The sequence below is a fragment of the Arachis hypogaea genome, chromosome 13 (assembly GCF_003086295.3).
Source record: "Arachis hypogaea cultivar Tifrunner chromosome 13, arahy.Tifrunner.gnm2.J5K5, whole genome shotgun sequence".
Classification (NCBI taxonomy): Eukaryota; Viridiplantae; Streptophyta; class Magnoliopsida; order Fabales; family Fabaceae; genus Arachis; species Arachis hypogaea.
Window position 1 is genome coordinate 11,644,956 of NC_092048.1, and position 22,376 is coordinate 11,667,331.

General features: G+C 35.9%; 1 protein-coding gene, 2 long non-coding RNA genes and 1 pseudogene across 3 annotated transcripts; 2 read left to right on the forward strand and 2 right to left on the reverse strand.

Moving 5' to 3' along the window:
* Window positions 1-124: 124 nt before the first annotated feature.
* LOC140177851 (uncharacterized) lies at window positions 125-1,426 on the reverse strand. The gene is made up of 2 exons (XR_011869353.1): window positions 1,283-1,426; window positions 125-393 (listed from the first exon to the last, which is right to left on the reverse strand). It is a non-coding gene; the product is annotated as an uncharacterized lncRNA (long non-coding RNA).
* Window positions 1,427-3,054: 1,628 nt separating this feature from the next.
* LOC140177852 (uncharacterized) lies at window positions 3,055-6,422 on the reverse strand. Its single transcript, XR_011869354.1, has 2 exons — window positions 6,049-6,422; window positions 3,055-5,176 (listed from the first exon to the last, which is right to left on the reverse strand). It is a non-coding gene; the product is annotated as an uncharacterized lncRNA (long non-coding RNA).
* A 2,677-nt stretch (window positions 6,423-9,099) lies between these two features.
* LOC112737206 (cytochrome P450 81Q32) lies at window positions 9,100-20,040 on the forward strand. Its single transcript, XM_025786989.3, has 3 exons — window positions 9,100-9,656; window positions 10,169-10,567; window positions 19,326-20,040. Exons 1-3 carry the CDS (start codon window positions 9,132-9,134, stop codon window positions 19,956-19,958), a joined length of 1,557 nt encoding a protein of 518 aa, XP_025642774.3. The 5' UTR covers window positions 9,100-9,131; the 3' UTR covers window positions 19,959-20,040.
* A 139-nt stretch (window positions 20,041-20,179) lies between these two features.
* On the forward strand, window positions 20,180-21,899 carry LOC112732656 (gallate 1-beta-glucosyltransferase 84A24-like; annotated as a pseudogene).
* The last annotated feature ends 477 nt before the right edge of the window (window positions 21,900-22,376 follow it).

The window sequence follows — 22,376 nt, forward strand, 5'->3', positions numbered from 1 at the left end:
AGAGGCGTAACATTGTTAGTTAATTTTAAGTGATAAGGTTGACGAATAAGAAGCATAGTATAATTGACCAATTTTTAGCCGGTGGAACATGAAATTCAGGATAAATGGAACACACTCCAAATGATTTGATAATTGTAATAACTATAAGCGAAACAGTCTCTTAGAAGAGTAACAATACGATGAGATTACACTAATAGTTTGGCTTTAAATCTCAACATAGGAACATAGAGTCATAGAAAGAGCTCCCTCATACTGTAGCACCAGGCCAAAATGCTTTACAGACTTTCCTATCACCAACCTCGGCACCAAAAGCGGATAAATCTGAAAGTTCTTGGTGAAACCTGAAATTCATCGTCTCATATGATCCCTAACAACTAACCATTCCTCTGCAACCTGCAATAAGTTCAACAGAGAAGTTCTATGAAAATTTTCAACAGAGTCTGTGAGCCTTCAAGTTTACTTCTACAATGTTAAAGTTTGTGTAGAACTGGCACTCCATACAACATGCAAAGTACTACAAGCACAACAAAACTTTTCCCCCTAGATGTGTCTGCTAAATAAATCATATCATGCAATGTATGAAAACTAAATAAGATGGAAATCTTCTGATGGTGCAACTGCTATGCCTATGCCAAAACCACCGAGCCTTTTCTTCTCTTTCCAAACTGAAGGAGGAACATATATTATTGTTATTTCTGGCTTACAATCCACAACTACATCTCCATTTTCAGGCACAAGGCTACATACATCTATCCTTCCCAAACCTTACCAGGTAAGGAGCATTGAACACTGCATCACCCTTGTGTAGAGATGCAACTACTTAAACTAGGGTCAGCCTCATTCATGTCGTGCTCAAATCTAGAAATTAATTTTCTAAAAGCTTAAATAAATTTTTGGCCCCTTTGAAAATAAAATAAAACTATAAGGACAAAACCAAAGTTTGCTAATGTTACAGAGACCAAAATCTTATTAAGTCTTCTCTAAATTTGATAATATTAAAGAGTCCTAGCAAGCTAAATGCTTCATTAGATTAAATATTCCTATTATGAATTATGAATATACAAGGCAGTCAGAAATAAGTACACTAATTGGTGAAACCAAGTTAATACAAGTTGGCAAACATCATCAGAACAAGACAGTAATATAAGTTAAAAACAAACCTAAATATCTCAATTACAGCTTAGGTAGTTGTCTATTTGGAATGCAAAATATTATTAATAAAAGTAAAGATAAAAAGATGAATCCCAAATATATATAAGGAAAAAAATAATAAAGTTCTAACCAGTTAAGACGAGTGATTTCTTCATCATCAATAAATACATTGGGGACATGAGCTATCTCTCTCCAGTATTTGCCCTCCACTTTCTTGCAGTCTTTCGGTAGCTCGGAGCAGTGTCTGATCAAAAGATATTCAAGACATCTAAATCTGTTTCCATCAAAAGAATATGAGATATTTGGACAATAACACAATTTCAAATGCTTAAGAGAATTGAGACTAGACAACACTGGAAGTGAGTGCAGTTCAGGGCAAAATTTTATCTCAAGTTTATTCAACCATGGAAAGTCTCCATTTTGTACTCCTGTCCACTCTTTCAATTGAGGCATGGATGAATTGACAGTTTTTCCAACTTTGAAAATGCATGATATTGCTGATCGTCTCCATCCCGACAAAAGTGTTCATCTATTCTTTCAAACTTGTCCATTCCGTTGATACACAAAAAGCGAAGAGACGGCAATTTACCAATGAGTAGAAGACATCCACAATTCATGCAGTTATAAAGTTTCATATCAACTAGATAGGCATAGGATGGATCAGAAATCTAATTTGAAAGCTTAAAACCTCCATAACTTATTATTTCTAACTGTTCAAGATCCAAAGAAGTTGAAAATATTGAAGGATTTATTCTGCTTCGACAGCATCACATTCCCTTGAGGTAGTCCACGTTATTCTAGACTGAACAGCTTCTTACTGCTCAAATCAACCTCCTGGGTTTCTCAAAACTCGAGGCGTTTTCCGTTCTTAAAATACATAATGATCAGCTCTATTTTTATATAATCAATGAATTGGTACTAATTTATTATTATTATTTTATTTTACAGGTAAAAAACTAATAATTTTGGACGTTTCTAATTTTCAATAAATAGAGACTAATCAAATTTAAGATACTTTTAGTTTTTATAAAATATATAGGTAATACTAATTTGAGATTTTTTTATGATTAAAAATATCGTAATTTAAAATTTTTATTTGAAAAAAAAATTATAAAATTATATGAATGTAATAATGAAAGACAATTTTTTGAGATTTGGTTCACATTTAATTTGGAATTGACTTTTGGTGTAATTAATGAGAGAAGATAGTTGTAGAAAGAAATTAATTGTGTCAATTAAGTTAGGAGCGTAATTTACACTTAGGGCTGGCAATGGGTAGGATAGAATAGGATTTGGACTCTACCCTTACTGTACCCGCGGGTTGAAAACTTTTTTAAAATTCTATCTTACCCTACCAGCGGGTTGAAAATCTCTCAACCCTAACCCTATCTGCATCCTAAAGTTCTAAACCTTATCCTATCCGACCCTATCCATAGAAAAAAAATTTTCAAACAAATATAAAATTCAACCATTCCAAATTTTATACATATTAATAAAATAAAAAATTAAAAATTAAGTTCAAATTAAAATTAAAAACAATAAAATCTTTAAAAAATCCAACATAAAATTACAAATAATATAATCATCAACTAGTTTAATGGTTACTTCAAGTTTTTATAAGAAAAAGATTGTGACTTCAATACTTACTTTCTTCAATACATACATAATTTTTTTATATATATTATATAATATATTAGAGGTGCGGGTAGGATAGGGTATACCCTAAACCCGTACCCTACCCCACCCTACTCTACCCACAGCGGGCAGAATAGACAACCCTACTCGAACGGGTTGGTCCGAGTTGGATACATATTACCAGGCCTATTTACACTCTTTTATCAGTACAAATATTATTGATCATATATTTTTATTTATTGTCTATAATATTTTGGCTACCTAGCATTACTCAAAAATAAATATTATGCATTGTTGCTGGCAGTAAGAATATCATTTACATTGAATTAAGAGATAGATAATGAAAGGATTGATTTGTCAAACGAACAAAAAGACACAAACTGCACTGTTTTAACATTTAAGTTTGCAGTAAGTGTACGAAACCAGGACCTTGAAACCTGTTCTAGACAGGCGGAAAATTAAGCGTTTGATTCATTGCTATCTGATCAAGTTCTTGTTCCTTCCAGCTGTGGGTTCTTTTCGCACTTTCCTGTATAAAATCAACCAGTCAAAATTAAAGTTTTCTGTAGAATATGCCAGAGTCTTTGATAGTGTCCCTGACGATGTTAAACATTTGTTCATAGATGCTAGAAACATCAAACATGTTGGTTTTGAGTCTTTGAAAAGATTTCGAAATCTAGAAATCCTGTTCGTTACTCCCACACCTGGGTTTTATGTTGATCAAGTCCTGCGTGATCTTTTCTTGAGTGAGGCTTAAGCACTTGAAGACATTAAATTTCAATAGAAGTCGTATTTCGAAACTGCCTAGTTCTTTTGGGGACTTGGAGTTGCTTCGATATCTTGATCTCTCCTATACGCCCATCAAAAGACTGTCTAATTCAATTGATAGTTTTTCTAATTTGCAAACTCCAAGGTTAAAGAATTATTTTAAGCTAGATGGGTTGCCCAAAGAGATTGGGAAGCTCACCAGTTTGACACATTTTGTTTTTGACATTATTGGACAATTGGATTTTATGTCTCATGGGATAAGTAACCTGACTAGTCGGCAGACTTTATCCAAATTCGTTGTTAATAAGGATGATGGTTGTAGGATTGTAGAGCTGAAAGATCTGGTTGATTTGACTGAATGTATTTTAAGAATGGAAAACCTCTCGAGTTTTGAAAAAGCTCGTAAGGTTTGATTTGAGCAATAAGAAGCTGCTCAATCTAGAACTAAGGTGGACTACCTCAAGAATGTGATGCTATCAAAGAAGAACAAATCCTTCAATATCTTCAACCTTCTTTGGATCTTGAACAGTTAGAAATATGAATATCAACCTTCTTTGACAGCATCACATTCCCTTGAGGTATTAGTTCTAGACTAAGCAGCTTTTTACTGCTCAAATCAACCTCATGGACTTCCTTAAAATACCAGTCAGATCAACCAAATCCTTCAGTTCTACAATCCAACAACCATCATCCTTACCAACAACAAATTTGGATAAAGTCTGAAGATTAGTCAGGTTACCTATCCCATTAAGGATAGAATACAATTGTCTAATAATGTCAAAAATAAGATGAGTTAAATTGGTGACCTTTCCAATCTCTTTGGACAACCCATTTTACTTAAAACAATTCCTTAACCTTAGAGTCTGCAAATGAGAAAAACTATCAATTGAATCAGACAATCTTTTGATGGGTGTATAGGAGAGATCAAGATATCGAAGCAATTCCAAGTTTCCAAAGGAACTAGCAGTCTCGAAATATAACTTCTACTAAAATTTAATGCCCTCAAGTGCTTAAGTCTAAAAAAAGATCACCCTGACTTGATCAACATAAAATTCAAGTGTGGGAATAACGAACCGCGATTACAGATTTCAAAATCTTTCCAATGACTCAAAACCAACATGTTTGATGCTTTTAGCATCTATGAAAAAATACTTAACATCGTTGGGAACACTATCAATGTCTCCATCAAAGACTGGCATATATTCTGCTGAAAACTTTAATTTGAATTGGTTGATTTTATACAGGAAAGTGCGCAAAAAATCCACGGATGAATCTAACCTGGAAGCAACAACTTGAGCAGATAGCAATGAGTCAAACACTTGATCCTCCACCCGTTTAGACGAAGTGGTAAAGAGGCCTTGAGCTACCCATAACGAAATTAATTCTTGTTTGGAAAAAAAAATAGTGAAAAATAAAAGGAAGAAGATCAACATGTTGTTCAGCGGTGCTTCTTTCAAAATGAATTGCAAACGAATGAGACGATGCTGAAGGAGAAACATCCTTATCCAAATTAACTTGATGATGTTCGAGCTGATCCCCTTTAGGACATTGGATGATCCCTGATTTTGGCGGCTTTAATTTCACAGTCTTTCTCCTTCTCGGTGAGATGGTATATGCGTACCTAACTCACAACAGACAGAATATCATAATGTTTAGGTTCCAAAAGGAGAAGCAGATGCAGAAGCAAAGGCACAAGCGAAAAAAACCCTAAGTGAGGGCAAAGAAAAGCACAATGTTTAGGTTTGATTTGACAAAGCCAAGGTTCAGACAACCAAACCGGTTGTTACTGGTTTACTAGTTTAATAGATTCAACTGTGATTCAATCAAAAGATTGTTTTATAAACTAATGTAAACTTCAAACTATCATCCAAATTAAAAGAAATACACAACCACAACATTATAATCTCCTCCAAATACAAACTCAAAAGTCAAATAATAAAGAAACAATCAATCATGAAATGCCAACATCAATAGATACACAACCAAGAAAAAATTCACAACAGAACAGAATATCATAATCAAGATTCAAGAATATCATCAACATCATCGAAAATCCTAAACCAAACCAGGATATGGACAACAATAGGTACACAACCAAAAAAATTCACAACAGAATCATAAATCCATAACAGAATCAAAGAAAATCAGTCACTGTAACAACAGAACCATAACAAATTAAAAATATAACCACAGAAGATCATAATCAAGATTCAAGAACATCATCGACAATCCTAAACCAAACCAGAGTAATGACAACAATAGGTACACAACCAAAAAAAATTCACAACAGAACCATAAATCCATAACAGAATTAAAGAAAATCAGGTAACAACAGAACCATAACAAAGTAACAGTAGAACCACGCAATATCAGAATCAAGATTCAAGAACATGATCAATATCATCGACAATCCTAAACCAAACCAAAGTAATGACGGCAATAATTGAAGAAGAAAAATGGAAAATCACATATTAACAATGCTAAGAAGAATACCTTCTAGAGCACAGAGGTGAGGGAGAACCGGATGGCTGGAGCAGAGAAGGGTTGGAGCTTGGTGGAACAGAGCTGGCGCGGCGGAACAGCGGCTTTGCGCGACGGAGGAACGACGCGAGATGAGAGCAAGTGACGAAGTGATGGAGACGACAGTGGACGAGAGTGACGGAGTGAAGAGAGCAAGTGGACGGTGGCTTCGAGCAGTGGTGGAGAGACAGTAGTGGGGAAGGCGGTTTCGATCAGTTGCTATGGCGGAGGTGACACGTCGGTGGCTGGACGGAGCAATTGACCGAGTGATGGAGGAGCTCGATGCTGCTGCTGGTAGTTGTGAGTGAGTGAGTGCTCATTGCTCAACGAAAGGGGAAGGGGATTAGGACATTTTAGGGTTTCCGTTTTCATTTTTTTTAATGCAAAAAACGGTGCCGTTTTTTTGGTGCAAAATGTGAACCGGATTCCGGTTCTGCGACCCAATAGTATTAATCTCTGGTGCAATTTTTAAAATCAAATTGCAACTTTCTAAGAAGCTATTTAGGAGCTTATAGAGAAGTTAAAAAAAATGACTTCTCTCATAATACTTCTACTTTTCATCACATTTTTATAAAATAAGCATTTTTAGAGATAAAAATCCAAACACAAAATAACTTATTTATAAGTTACTTTTAACAGAATCATTTATTGTTTAAGTTATTTTATTAAAAAGAGCTTAATTAAGTTGGTTACTCAAACTGGGCCTTAAAGCATAAGAACTTTTATTAATAACAGCTTATAAATAAGTTATTTTGTATTTGGATTTTTAGTTATAAAAGTACTTATTTGAAAATTATAGCGTTTGGATAAATAACTCAAAAAATAATTTTTTTTACAGAAGAGAATGAATATTAAAATAACGATGATAATAATGTTGATTTTACATAACCTAATCACTAATATTATGTATGATATGGTAGGTGAAAATAAAAAATAAATATAAAATGTGTGTCAATGTATATTTTGTTGCTATTTTTTATTTTGTTTACTCTTATTAGAACTCTCTCTCCTTTATTGAGGTCAAGAACTTGCTATAATTAATTATGAAAATAATAGCAAGCTATAAAATTACATATAAAAAAAAAATTGAAATTTCATACCACAGTTAAATATAAATTTAATAATGAAAAATAGAGTGATAAAATGATAAAAAAAAATACTTAGAAGGAATATATGCAGTAGGTTGTTTAGATGCAATATTGTTTGAAAATAGTGGTGGAGGATCAATACTTCTATCAGATGAATCATTACGTGAAAATGGTGAAGTTTGGAACATTGCGTGAGAATGATGGTGGAATAATGGTGGAAGACCAGTGCTTCTAGCAGACCTTGCGTAAAAATGGTGGTGAAGGGTCAGTATTTTTCACAGAGTCAAGAAGGAAAGTAAATTTTTTTTATTTTGAAATTTAATTTTTTTTAAGTAAGTGGTAGAATGACTTATGGAGAAGCAAAGAAGTCATATACTTCTATTTCTTCAAAAAGCTGCAAATTAACTTTTTGACAAGTTAAAATCTTTTTATAAAATGGTGCCAAATACGCAGATTATGACTTTTCATAATTCAAAAATAAGAAAAAAAAAATAGCTCCTGCTACTTCTCAAACGGACTCTTAATTCTTGTAATTTTATCATGTGCTATAGCCCTAAAAATAGAAAATGTAAATTTACAAAAAAGGCCCGAATAAAAGCCGGAGAAGAGATAAAACTCATGTCCAAAAACCAAAAAAAAGGCAAAACTAAAAACCACAGATCAGTTTTTGTTTGCTGCTTTTGTGGTTTTAGAACCCCCGATGTCAATCTTATTCTATCTTGACTGTCCTTTGGTGGAGGTATTGATAAACTTCTTTTCTTTGGGCTTAGGCCCCTATGTTTACCAAAACCAAAAAAGAACCCCGCTCTCAAAAAAAAAAACATATATAGGGCGCCACCCCTGCTCGCGAATTACTAGTTCAATGTTCCATTTTATGTTTTGCAGATTGCAACAGTCTAGGTAAAAATCAAGTTCATCATATGTAGAAGCAGCGAGGAAGGAGAATTATAATAGAAATAGGAGAATAGTAATAAGGATGATATGATGTTTTCTTGATTATTGTGTTGTCTTTGTTTCTTGACTTAGGCTCTTCTGAGTATTTAGTTGTCAAAGAGAATAACTAATATTCATAAAGAGTTGCTTTGTTGTCTCTCACTTTTTTTTGTGGGTAGAATTGTTGTAAATGACCTAAAATAAGCCATATGTAGAAGCAATTGTAATTTGAAATTGATATCTACTATGAAAGTGCGGTATTGCTTTTATTTTTTTAATTAATCATTTTAGTTAAACACATAATTACTCAAATATATAAAATATAAATTAAAAATAAATTATTAAACTATTTTTTAATTAATAACACAGAATCGTAAAATAATTTCAAATAAAAAACAAAAATTCCATATATTGTAAAAATAACACTAACATAAAAGATATTAAAAAAATAAAACTAATTTAAAAAAATCATACTTTTTGTATATAAAAAATATCATCCATCAATCACAATCATTATATCAGAACGGAAAAGTCTAAGGGGCCAGCAATTTTATCAAATTTTGGCCAGCATGTAACCATCAAAGAAGAGTGAGCCATTGGATGAAATCTCATATTAATCTCACACCATTAAAAATCTCATTGATGGCTATTTGATGGCTATAAATCTCAAATGTTGCTGACCCCTAACATTTCTCTATAAGAATATATATTGTGTTTGTAAAAACTTTTTTTTTATTATACTGATATAAATAAGTTTAATTATTCAACTATAAAAAATTAATTATTTTATTAAAAAAATGTAAAATAATATATAAATAATATACTCAAAGTTAAAGAGATAATAGCTAATTTGATGTCAAAACTTTAATGTTTATGAAATTTTTTTAAATGGAAGAAACTTTTTCCTTGAGGCTCGATAAAATAACATTTACCTGCTACATATATAGTATCTTATCTTCTGCCGGCCAATATAATAATTAACATTAATATATAGTGTGTTCAGTACCTTAGATTTTACAATAATAACATATCCAAATGGAAGACGAAGCATCAGTTTCAGGGGACTGGCTGATGATACTTCTTCTTCTCTTGTTTCTTTTTCTTGCTAAATTCATACTTGAAAGAAATAATAAGAACAACAAAAATCTACCACCAAGTCCAACTTCTCTACCAATCATAGGTCACCTTCATCTCATAAATCAACCCTTACACCGAAGCCTACACAACCTAACAAAGAAATATGGCCACATCCTATTCCTCAAACTTGGCACACGCAACGTTCTTGTCGTCTCTTCACCTTCCGCCATTGAAGAATGCTTCACAAACAATGATATCATTTTTGCAAACCGTCCCCAAACACTTGCTGGGAAGCATCTCAACTACAATTGTAAGACAATGGCGTTTGTTCCCTATGGCGACCATTGGCGCAGCCTCCGCCGTCTAACATCTCTTGAGCTCTTCACCGCCAACCGTCTTGCCATGCTTGCTAGAGTCCGAGAGGACGAGGTTCAGTTGTTGCTGAAACAACTTTTTCAAGATTGCAAAGCTCAAAACTTAAAGGTATAAGTTTAGACCTAAAATTTTAAGTATGAATTGTAAAAATATTTGATTGCAAGATCACTTATTCAAAAGTTTAACTTTGTTCCTATTTAACAGGTTTTGTGGAAAGTCTTCTAGAAAAAATTAATACATCATTTTATATAAGAATTTTATATAATTTTTTTTATATAATTTAATCAAATATAAATAATTATATCTTTAATAGGTTTTTATATATATATATATATATATATATATTTTTTTTTTTAATTTATTTAAAATTAAAATAAAATTATATTCTAAACTTTTAAATTATATAAAAATTTTGATATCATCTTATGAAATTATTTTCCTCAAAAATAATGTTTGCTGATTAAGTAAACATTTATACTTATATCTTAAAATTTTCAATAAGTTTGAATTAGGTAAATAGCTATGCATCTCGGAAATTAAAGTTGCTAACTTCTTTATATATATGTCGTTTAATTTAATCCATTAATTTGAATCTTGTAACTTGTAAGTGACCGCAACAGGTAGAACTAAGGCCGAGATTTTTTGAGCTTTCTTTCAATATCATGCTGAGGATGATATCTGGGAAGCGTAACTATGGAAAGGATATTGACGAAGAAGGGAAAGAGTTCCAGATTCTAGTGAAGGAGATGGCGGAGCTTCTGGGTAGTGGGAACTTGAATGACTTCATTCCACTGCTAAAATGGATTGATTTCCAAGGTGTGGAAAAGAGAATGGTGAGGTTGATGAAAAAGATGGATGGCTTCTTACAGAAATTACTTGATGATCATCGAAGAAATAAGAGCATCAAAGGAAACCAACAAAATAATATGAATAATCTCAATTTAATTGATGTCATGTTGGATCTTCAACACAAGGATCCTGAATTCTACACGCATGAAACTGTGAAAGGAGTCATTCTGGTCAGAATTCATTCTTTCTACAATTTTTCTATTAAAAATTAATATGGTAATTATATTATATTATTTTAAAAATACTCTATCTATAAAAATATATGAATAATTTAATTTAATTTTAATAAATGTTTTATATTAATAATTATTTTTAATGTAGTGGCAGTTGATATTGTTTATTTATAAGTCCTAGAGATCTAGACTAGCGGCAACGCAACGACTAGTTCGAATAGGACAAGAAGAAAATAGGCGAAAGCTAGTGCACTCCAGACAAAGTAGGGAGTGCAGCACTCTTTAAAAGTTAACCTATTATCAAAAGTGATCAGGTAAATTAAATTTATTTATTATTGTTATTTTTTTTTTGTCATGGGTTGAACAAACAAACCGACACTAACAAAAAATAACTAATTCGCTCGTTTAACACAGGACTATCTTTACACCAGAAAAGTACTCAGAAAAAATTGATCGAATTCTTCCACTATTGTTCTGTCTAGGCACAGATTTTGACGCTCTTGAACCCACCCCATTTCACCTCTACCATAAATTGACCTTCAAAGCCCGAAAAATTGCTGCCATAGAAAAGAAAGACGTTGTTTATAGCCGCTGCTGGTTGGCTAACTCCAAACGTAAAATTGATTCTGTAGAAGAACCTGGTCTCCATGAAGGTGCCATGATTCTCAAATGACGACGCAGTCAAAGCAAATACATGACAGTTACAACAAGTCCATTATTTTTTATTTCAAATTATCCTCAACGTATACGTAATAGAATGAAAAATTAAAATACAATTATATTTAAACAATTATTTGTATTTTTTTATTAATTTATTCAAAAAATAATTAAATTTTAAAGCTAATTGGTATAAAATATTACAGATATAAAACTAAAAAAAAAATTATTTGTATAAGAATGAGTCTAATAAATAATTATTCTATTTAATATATAATTAAGAGTATTTCTTTCTTTGTCAACGAGTTATAGTTCAAATGACATAGTCTCTATATTCACCTAAGAGTTGGTAAAAAAAAAAGAATACTTCTTTTTTTATTAACTTTTTTAAACATTAATTATTTATTTTACATACAATATAAAAATAAATGAATATAATATTTATTGAGTAGACGCAGTTACGTAAAATTTTTTTATTGTCATAGTATTTGAACCAAAGAAAAGAAAGTATTATTTTAAGAAAAATTAATAATATATTTTTAATAATATTCTTAATACAAAATAATAAATTTTAAATATTTTTTAAATAATATATATTAACTAAAATGATATAATTATTCCAAATAATATATTATAAATATAGTAAAATGACATATTTCAATAAAAAAATTGTTAATAAAAAATTATATGAATTTTTGTTTCACACAAAATAAAATTATTATATGTTTGTTTGCTTTTTACATTGTATATATGTTTTTTCAATTAAATTAATATAATACAAAATATTTTATCATTTTATTCATATTTAATGTTTTAATTTTGTTTCTCACAAAATAAAATTATATATATATATATATATATATATATATATATATATATATATAAAACACAAAATTTTTTATTATTGTGTTTATATTTAATATTATAATTTTATTTCACATAAAACAAAATTTATTTAAATTTTAATATTATATACATAATATATATGTAACACAAAATTTTTTATCATTGTGTTTATATTTAATATTATAATTTTATTTCACACAAAACAAAATTTAGTTAAATTTTAATATTATATACATAATATATATTTAATATTATTTTTTTAAAATTCTAATATATCTTTTTTTTCTAGATTTAGTACATGAATTTTCAACTTATTTTTTATGTATTATTTATTTTAATTATAAAGTCCAATAACTTTTTTTTTGTGTACAGACATATTGCTTTTAATATTTATATACTATTTTTTTATTTTGAACTTCAGTCCAATATCTGAGACTTACAAAAAAAATCTAAAACTTGAAAAAAATGATTAACCTGATTAACAGGTTACCTTCTTAAATCCAGACCATTCAAATAAAATATAATAAATGAAGAATTCAGATTTAATGAATTCACAAGGTGTGCAGCACTCCATACTTAGCGAGGAGCGTTTAAGGATGAGCCAAGAAAATATTATATACTAAAATCAAATAGAAGCCAAAAGAAAAAGTTTCTTTTAAAAAGGAATTTACTGTTTTCCATGCTCTCAGCCTCTAAACGAGAATCAAATCTCTTACACTTAATTAAGAGAGAATGAATTTCATCCACTCAGCCTCACTTTTAAATTGAAATAAAGAAACCTTACTTTAATCAATAAATTGTATGTGAATGATGACCATATGATTGAATTATTAATTATTATTTTCCTATCAAATGGCTGACATCGGTGCAAAATTATTAGTCAAATAAATTTATTAGGATTTGCTTTCAATGCTACCTAAATTAACAAGTATATTACGGAAATAATAAAAAATTAATCTAAAATAATTTAAAATTTAAAATTTAGAATTTTTAAATTATTATTAAACAATTAAATAATATTAAATATAATAAATATTTAATTATAAATATTATATATAAATATAAATATTAAGTTACATATATATAATTTTAGATTATTATTGTGTCTATAACATATTGGAAGCTTTTTTGCATGCATATGAAGGCAATGGAATTTCTAAATCGATTGTCTTTATGTGTGAGTGGAATATGTGATGTTAGAATAATGCACTTCTATAATGCTACTGTTCCGTCTGTGATGACCGAGGTTGATGATCTCCGGCCGAGCGTTTGGATGCGTGGCTGGACTGTATGTTGTCCTCGAAGAATAATGTGAGTTTAATCTCGGCCTTCTGAAACACGGCGGCGGAAGCACCTGCACAAAGCACTCCGACGCTCAAGTAAGTGGGGGAATAATTAAGAGTAAACTACCATTTGTACCCACGAAAGTTGAAAACGCTGACATATCTACCCATAGAAAAAGAAAATTACTATTTGTACCCATGAAATATGGATTTCGCATAACAAAATTATCCAAACACTAAAAAATTACCTAAAATCCCTAAAATACCCTTATCTTTACCACCACACCACCTCCTTCACCCAATCACCTTCTTAACCCTAACCCTCTTCACCAAACCACCACCCCTCTTTTCCTTCCTAATCTCAAATCCCACCACCATCCTCTTCACCCAGCTACCACCCCTCTTTCCCTTTCTAACACACTCTCACCATTAAGTCGAAAACCTCAGCTTCATGTTCTGCGTAACAGAGCCCCTCTCTTCTTCCGACTAAACTCAACTTCAGGGCCCAGAGCTTGAGCTACAATGGCGCCGAAGAGGCAGGACGATGGAAGCACCAAGAAGAGGAAGCGGATTCCAGCTTCGGGCTCTAATGCCGAAACATTACATGAATCCCCTTCTAAGGCTCCTAAACTCTCTACCTCTAAGAAACCCTTCAAATCCCTCAAAACACGCAAACCAGACGCCGTTCCTAAAGACAAGACCAAGAAGACTCCCCTTACAGGTCGAGAACGTCGTCTTCATGCTAAGGTCTTAAAACGTTACCAATTTACTTTCAAATGCATTTGAATTTGTGTTTTGTTATTGTTATGAATCAGTGGAACATTTTGTTGTTTGATTTCAGGAACTTGCGGAGGCTAGAAAAAAGAAGAGGAAGCGCCATTTCACTATTGAGCAAGTTTTACTTTGAAATTTTGTATAACTCAAGGCTGGTGACAGAAGCTCTGCAAAAGATGAAGGGGAAAATTCCTGAAATTGCAGGCCTGTCTCGCCATCTGCAAGGTCTGCTGGAACGGCTGTTGCTTCAACTCTGACATTCTCGCAACTTTTGATGCTGCCGTCGCCGATAAGGTAGCGTGAAGAGGAGGGTCTCTGACGTGGTAGGCTCTGGTTTTTGGCTGATGGTGATGGTGGCGAGGATAAGCTGGCGCGGTGCTCCTGGGCTGGCAGAGGTCCGCGACGTTGCTAGCAGAGAAGGGTGAACGATGATGAGGAGGGTGAGACGGTGGTTTGTGGTTGATGCTGGGATTGGGTGGCTGAGAACATTGAAAGAGAGAGAGAGAGAGAGGAGGGAGGAAGGAGATGATAGTGTGGAGAGAAGGGTAATTTAGGGATTTTAGATAATTTTTTAGGGTTTGGATAATTTTGCCTGTAAAAATATTTTTTGATGGGTACAAATGGTAATTTCTTTTTTCTATGGGTAGATATGTCAGCGTTTTCAACTTTCGTGGGTACAAATGGTAGTTTACTCAATAATTAATGAATAAAGAGTAAATAACTAGAAGTGAATGTGGAACCTGCCCCTTTCTGAATCAGGGGGGTAAGATTTATAGGCTCCTTGGGTTTACTGGTGAGCTCCTGTTAGTTCCGATATTCCTGGTCAAGTGCCGTTGTGGATATCTTGTGAAGAGACGTGATTGAGTGGTGTATTCAGTTTCGGAGATAATTTATAAAGTTTGTTTGTTCTATTCTACTTGGTTCCGACTTTTAAGGTCAGTTTGCAACTGAACCTCCATGCCGATTATGGCGTGGTACGCATCATAGCCCCCCAGGTCGGCTAGCGTTCCGTGTAGGTCGGTAGGCGAGCTTTTTGTTTTTCATACGTGGCTAAGTTTTGTTTTGAAAAAATTTGAAAAGGGTTTTACTTGTCTCTTCGCAAATCGTGTCATCTTTTATTGCCCATTATTGCCGTGACTACGAGTGCCAGGGCGAGCTGTTCTATCTTCGGGTACCTCTGTTCCGTTGGTTGCATTACTCTGCTGACGAAGTATACTGGCTGTTGGATCCTTCCTGTCTCAGTGACAAGGGCCGAGCTTATGGAATGATTGGAAATGGATAGGTATAGATATAGAGGCTTGCCAACCTCAGGTCTTTGTAGTACGGAAGGTGATGATAGAAGGGTCTTTAGCTCGGCGAACGCCGTTTCGCACTCTGGTGTCCATTGAAATCGTTTGTTTTTTAAGATCGTCTGGAAAAATGGATGTGACCGACTTGAAACCGCGGGTAGGAATCGGGAGAGGGCGGCTATCTGTCCTGCTAGTTGTTGTACTTCCTTTATCGTCCTGGGGCTTGTCATGTTGAGTATAGCCTTGCATTTCTCGGGGTTTGCTTCGATCCCTCTGGAAGTCAACATGAATCCTAGGAATTTCCCTCCTTGGACTCCAAAGGCGCACTTTTCTGGGTTTAATCTCATGTTGTATGCTCGGATCTGTTCAAATATTTCCTTGAGGTCGTCGCAGTGTGACCGATCTTTAGTGGACTTGGCGACCATATCGTCCACATATATTTCAATGTTCCGACCTATTTGGTGTCGGAATACTTTGTCCATCAGACGCTGGTAGGTTGCACCTGCATTCTTAAGGCCAAATGGCATAACTCTATAACAGAAATTACCATGTTCAGTTATAAATGCTGTTTTGCTTTGGTCTTCTGGATGCATTAGAATCTGGTTGTACCCAGAGTATGCATCCATGAAGCTCAAGCTGTTAAAACCTGAGGCGTTGTCTACAAGTTTATCGATGCATGGCAGGGGATAAGCATCCTTGGGACATGCCTTGTTTAGATCCGTAAAGTCGATGCACATGCGCCATTTACCTGAGTTTTTTCTTACCATTACCACGTTTGAGAGCCATGTGGTGAAACGGATTTCTTTGATGAAGTTGGCCTTGAGGAGCTTTTCTGTTTCTTCTAAGGCCGCTTTTGACTTCTCTGTGCCGAGGTTTCGCTTTTTCTGGGCTATGGGTCGGCATGTCTTGTTAGTGGCTAACTTGTGGCAGATGATATCTGGGCTAATGCCAGGCATATCTGCCGGGGTCCAGGCGAACAGGTCAGCATAGTCTTGTAGTAACTTTATCAATTCCGATCTCTGTTGTCCTCTTAGTGCTTGGCCGATGTAAGTCACCTGTCCCGGGACTTGAGTTAGCTGGATCTTGTGTAGCTCATCTGTTGGTTGAGGTCTTTCCTGGGTATCTCCTCGAGGATCAAGCTCGGCCAGGGATAAGATTTCTGTGCCATTTATTGCATGGACCTCCCTTTGTTTGTGGCTTATGTCCGATTTTTTTAAGCTAGCATTGTAGCATTGCCGAGCTTGTTGTCGATCAGAATGTATTGTCGCTATCTTGCTGTCTTGCGCCTGAAACTTAACACACAGATGATAAGTAGATACGACTGCCCTGAACATATTCAGGGTAGGTCGTCCGAGGATAATATTGCAGGGGCTGGGGCAATCAACTATTAGGTATTGTACGCTAAGGTTTTTGATAATGGGTTGTTTCCCATCGTCGTCCTTAGCCATATGTAACCTTTGATTGGTACTCTCTCGCCAGAGAACCCTACTAATTCCCCGGACGATGGCTGTATTAGTTTTTCAGATAGATTCATTTTTAAGAAAGTAGAATAAAAGAGAACATCTACACTACTACCTGGGTCCAAAAGGACTTTCCTTACCAGAAGGTCGCCGGCTTGGATCGATATTACCACCGGGTCGTCCGAATTTGGAACAGCCGAGCATATGTCGGTTTGGTTAAGCGTGATTTCTAAGTCAGGTATGTCCTTGTTGTTTGGTAGCGTTGTTTCTTCGATTGCTAACATGGCACGGTAACTTCGTTTCCTTGCTGAGATCGTCTCACCCCCTCCTGCGAATCCTCCAGATATGCAGTTTATGATGCCTTTGGGGGGGGGTTATTGCTCGGCCACTTGTTGGTGTCTTTATTGGCCGAGGTTTGTTGTCGCTCTTCCTTGTTATTTTCTCTGTGTTTTCTACCCTCAATGTATTTGTCCAGGAGGCCCTGCCGCGCCAATCTCTCGAGGAGGTCTTTGGCTATCACACATTCGTCGATCGTGTGGCCATATTTCTGGTGGAAGGCACAATGTTTGCTTTTATCAACGAACCTCTGATCCTGGTAGCTTCCCGCCCTGGTAGGTGGTTTTATGATTTTAGCATTGAGTATTTCTTTTATTATCCTTTCTCTCTTTGTGTTGAATTTGGTATAGTTGTCGAACTTCGGAGTGAGCTTGAATGATCTGCCGAGGTCTTTAGCATTTGCTGGTCTGGAAGATCTGTCATCCTCTTTTCTCGGCCTCCTTTCTGTTTTGTCGGCTTCCCGGAGTTCTTCGATTTCCATTTGCCCCGCTGCTCTTTCGCGGAACTCGTCTAGTGTCTTTGGCTTAGTCACTGCGATGATTTCTCTGAACTTTCCGGGCCTGAGACCAGCCTTGAGGGCATGTAGGTGGACGGCTGGGTTCAGGTCAGGTATTTCCATGGTGGCGTCTGTGAACCTGGTCATGTAGTCCTTCAAGCTTTCTTGTGGGCCCTAGCGAATGGTGCTGAGATAGTCCGATCCAAGCACATAAATCCGAGCTGCCGCGAAATAATCGATGAATGACCTGGCTAATTCCTCGAAAGAGGAGATTGATCCTGCAGACAATTTCGAGAACCACAACAGGGCAGCCCCATCGAGGTAAGTAGGGAAAGCTCTGCAAAGCACAGGGTCATTGTTAGGTCCGTTAAAAAACATCATGGATTGAAATTTCTTTAGGTGAGCCCGGGGGTCACCAATCCCCTTGTACGGCTCAAGAGAGGAAGGGAGAGTGAAATGTTTTGGCATTTGGTAGTTTGTGATCTCCTCGGAAAACGGGTTGTCCAAGGTCAGCTTTTCCTTGGGGGGGTTGGCACAGATTAGATCGGCTGGACCTTGGGTTGGACCTTTGTTTTCTTCTTGCTTGCTGTTCTGCGTGGATAGCTCAGCTAATCTCTTGACTTCTGCTTGTAGTTCGGCCAGCTGGGCCATGAGTTCGGCCTGACTGGGTTGAGGGACTCCATTGTCAGCCATGTACTCAAATTAATGGGTCCTGCGTAAGAGAAGAAAAGAGGGTGGAAATAAAGTGGGGTTAGATCGGGCCCCACAGTGGGCGCCAAATGTTCCGTCTGTGATGACCGAGGTTGATGATCTCCGGCCGAGCGCTTGGATGCGTGGCTGGACTGTATGTTGTCCTCGAAGAACAATGTGAGTTTAATCTCGGCCTTCTGAAACACGGCGGCGGGAGCACCTGCACAAAGCACTCCGACGCTCAAGTAAGTGGGGGAATAATTAATGAATAAAGAGTAAATAACTAGAAGTGAATGTGGAACCTGCCCCTTTCTGAATCAGGGGGTAAGATTTATAGGTTTCTTGGGTTTACTGGTGAGCTCCTGTTAGTTCCGATATTCCTGGTCAAGTGCCGTTGTGAATATCTTGTGAAGAGACGTGATTGAGTGGTGTATTCAGTTTCGGAGATAATTTATAAAGTTTGTTTGTTCTGTTCTACTTGGTTCCGACTTTTAAGGTCAGTCTGCAACTGAACCTCCATGCCGATTATGGCGTGGTACGCATCAGCTACTATTAATGTATTTTCTTTAGTTATGTTTTCACAATTTTATTAGCCAACTAACTTTTTGTGTAACCAATAATAAATTTATAAAATAGTGAATGATAAAGGTAATATAAGAATTTGAATTGCTATTGTTATTGTTAAAAATTTCTTATATTTTCATATTACTTTTTTTTAAAAGATAAAAAAATAGATATACTTGATCGTTTAATTTATTTTACATTTTTCTTCTACCAGAGGCTTTCCTTGTAACAACTATGAAACATTGTAGCCAAATTATGGTTGCAAAAAGCAAGTTAGAGAGCCATAGTATATAAACTGTTAATTTCTTTTTACAACAACAATAATAATAATATTAAGCATTATTCATGTTATATATGTAGGCAATGCTCACAGCTGGGTCCGAAACTTCAGCTACTACTCTGGAATGGGCAGTGTCACTTCTCCTCAACAACCCTAAAACAATGAAGAAACTTGAAGCTGAGATAGAAACTCACGCAGGCCATGGTCAACTCTTGAATGAATCAGAAGCAACCAAACTCAAGTACCTGCAAAGCGTAATAACCGAGACTCTTCGCCTTTACCCAGCGGCTCCGCTTCTTCTACCTCACGAGTCTTCAAATGATTGCAAAGTTTGTGGTTATGATATACCAAAAGGAACAATGCTACTTGTGAATGCGTGGACACTGCAAAGAGACCCTGATTTATGGGTGGATCCTGCAATGTTTGTGCCAGAGAGATTTGATCTGGGAGATGGAAGTGGCGGTGGTGATCACGTAGTTTATAATATGGTTCCATTTGGGGTTGGAAGACGAGTTTGCCCTGGAGCTGCTTTGGCAAAACGTGTTATGGTACATGCATTGGGAGCATTGGTTCAGTGTTTTGAGTTGGACAAAATTGGAAATGAAGAAATCAACATGAAGGAAGGACTAGGTCTTACCATGCCCAAAGTTGAACCTTTGGTTGTGTTATGCAGCCCTCGCCAACAAATGATTAAGATTCTGTCCGATATGTAATAATTCAAGGTATTATAGTGTGCATCTTGCTGTGACGTTAGATTTTTATTGGTTGAATAAGGTGACATTAGATTTTTATTCATCAATTTCTGCATAGTAAATAAACATCCTACGACTTCCCAGTAAACCTAACACTAATAGACTAATTCTAACATTCTCTCCGTGATTTTGATACAATTTCACTCTCTCTATTGATTAAGCAGCTAACTACTTCTTGGTTTTCCAGTAACCCTATGAGTCTGATCTATCTCTTCCATATATTGTTGGCTTTCAAGTAGTGATACCTACAAGTCTCTATTTATCATGTTTGTACATATCCACACAACAACACAAACTTCAAATCTCTAATATTATTTAAGCCCACATTCTTTTTCCACATTCTTCATTAACTTTAGAGCGAAAATGACAAAAGGATTATTTGATTCTCTTGTGCATGTATACCTGGTCTCCTTTCCGAGGCAAGGCCACGTCAACCCTCTCCTGAGGCTAGCAAGCGCTTAGCCACAAAAGGTCTGCTGGTCACCATTTGCACGCCGGAAAGCTGGGCAAAACAAATGAGTCTTGCCAGCGATATAGTCCCGGGTAAGCCGTCCCTAAACTGGGTGCGGCTCGAGTCCTTCGAAGACCAGTGGGCCGAGGACGAGCCACGTCGCCAAGACTTGGACCAGTGTCTTCCCCAGCTAGAATCCGTTGGAAAGAGAGTCCTCCCTGTCATCATCAAGAACCAACACCCTCCGGTGTCTTGCCTCATCAACAACCCCTTTATTCCATGGGTTTCCGACGTGGCGGAGTCCCTCCGCCTCCCTTCCGCCATGCTCTGGGTTCAATCCTGCGCATGCTTCTCCGCTTACTACCATTACTACCACAAATTGGTGCCGTTTCCGTCCGAAACCGACCTAGAGCTCGACGTTCACTTACCCTGCATGCCGTTGCTGAAGTCCGACGAAATTCCCAGTTTTCTGCACCCTAATACTCCTGAACCTTTTCTGAGAAGGGCCATCCTGGGACAGTATAGGAACTTGGAGTTGGAGAAACCGTTTTGCGTTCTCATAGACACATTTATGGAGTTGGAGCACGAGAATGTTGACTTCATGTCTAAGATCCGACCTATCAAGACGGTGGGACCGTTAGTTGTTCAGTAACCCCAAGGCAGCCAACAACGCCGCCGTGAAGGGTGGCTTGCTAAAGGCTGATGACTGTATCATCCAGTGGCTCGACACAAAGCCAACGTCCTCGGTGGTTTACGTGTCTTTCGGCAGCGTGGTGTATTTGAAGCAGAAGCAGGTGGATGAGATCGCTTACGGTCTTTTGGATTCAGGAGTTTCTTTTCTTCGGGTGATGAAGCCGCCGCACAAAGATTCTGAGCTCAAGATTCACGTGCTGCCGGAGGGAATGTTGGAAAAGGCGGGAAACAATGGTAAGATAGTGTGGTGGAGTCCCCAGAAGCAAGTCCTGGAGCAGTCCTCTGTGGCGTGCTTCGTCACCCACTGTGGGTGGAACTCATCCATGGAGACCATGGGCTCCGGGATGCCCCTTGTGGCATTTCCGCAGTGGGGCGACCAAGTCACGAATTCTAAATATTTAGTGGATGTGTTTAAAGTTGCGGTTAGAATGTGTAGGGGCCAAGCTGCCAACGAGTTGATTAAAAGAGAAGAGGTTAAGTGTTGTTTATTAGAGGCAACGGTTGGCACCAAGGCAAAGGAGATTAAGGAGAATGTTTTGAAGTTGAAGGCAGCTGCAGAAGCCGCTGTGGCGGAATGTGGATCTTCTGACCGGAATATCCAAGAATTTGTGGATGAAGTTAGAAAGAGAAGTTTGGAAATAATTAAGATAAGCAGCAATAATAATAATAATAATAAGTCAGCCAAAGTGAAAATTCACATGAAATCATATAATTATCTTCATCTAAAGTTGATAGCAAATAGTCATGAGATAAATTGACAAGTTTGATTAAATTATTCTTTAATAACTTTTAATTATCAATTTCACATGAAGATTACTGCATGTTAGTTTTTACCGTCAGCTAATGTCGCAGCGTGTTCTACCGAGGAACCCACAACATCTCTTAGTGAGGTTGGTGATTTTCTTGAAGAAGCCAATTCCTAACAGCAAGGCACAGTTAGTTTGAACTTTGCAGCTTTGATCTATATTGCATTAATTAATAAGAGAATAAAGTTCTGAGGAAAAAAAGTGATGCTTTATTTCTGTTGTTGTTCCCACCGTTATGAACGAATTAAAATCATTCCAAGAGAAAACACAACACTATTGCACTGCAAACAACCCAATCGCACATGGAGGTGTATTAATATTTTATGTAAAGTTTTTACACATAATTAGTAAAAAATTGAGGTGAGGTCGTTCATTATTCTTGACTTTTAAGTCAAGTAATTGAAGAGTGTTTGTTTGTGTGTGTCACTG

What these genes read in the sequence shown, in the direction of transcription:
- LOC112737206 (XM_025786989.3), top strand. Translation starts at nt 9,132, where the DNA reads ATGGAAGACGAAGCATCAGTTTCAGGGGACTGGCTGATGATACTTCTT. An exon ending in GCAAAGCTCAAAACTTAAAG is followed by an intron (nt 9,657 to 10,168) that starts GTATAAGTTTAG and finishes TGACCGCAACAG; the next exon opens with GTAGAACTAAGGCCGAGATT. An exon ending in CTGTGAAAGGAGTCATTCTG is followed by an intron (nt 10,568 to 19,325) that starts GTCAGAATTCAT and finishes TTATATATGTAG; the next exon opens with GCAATGCTCACAGCTGGGTC.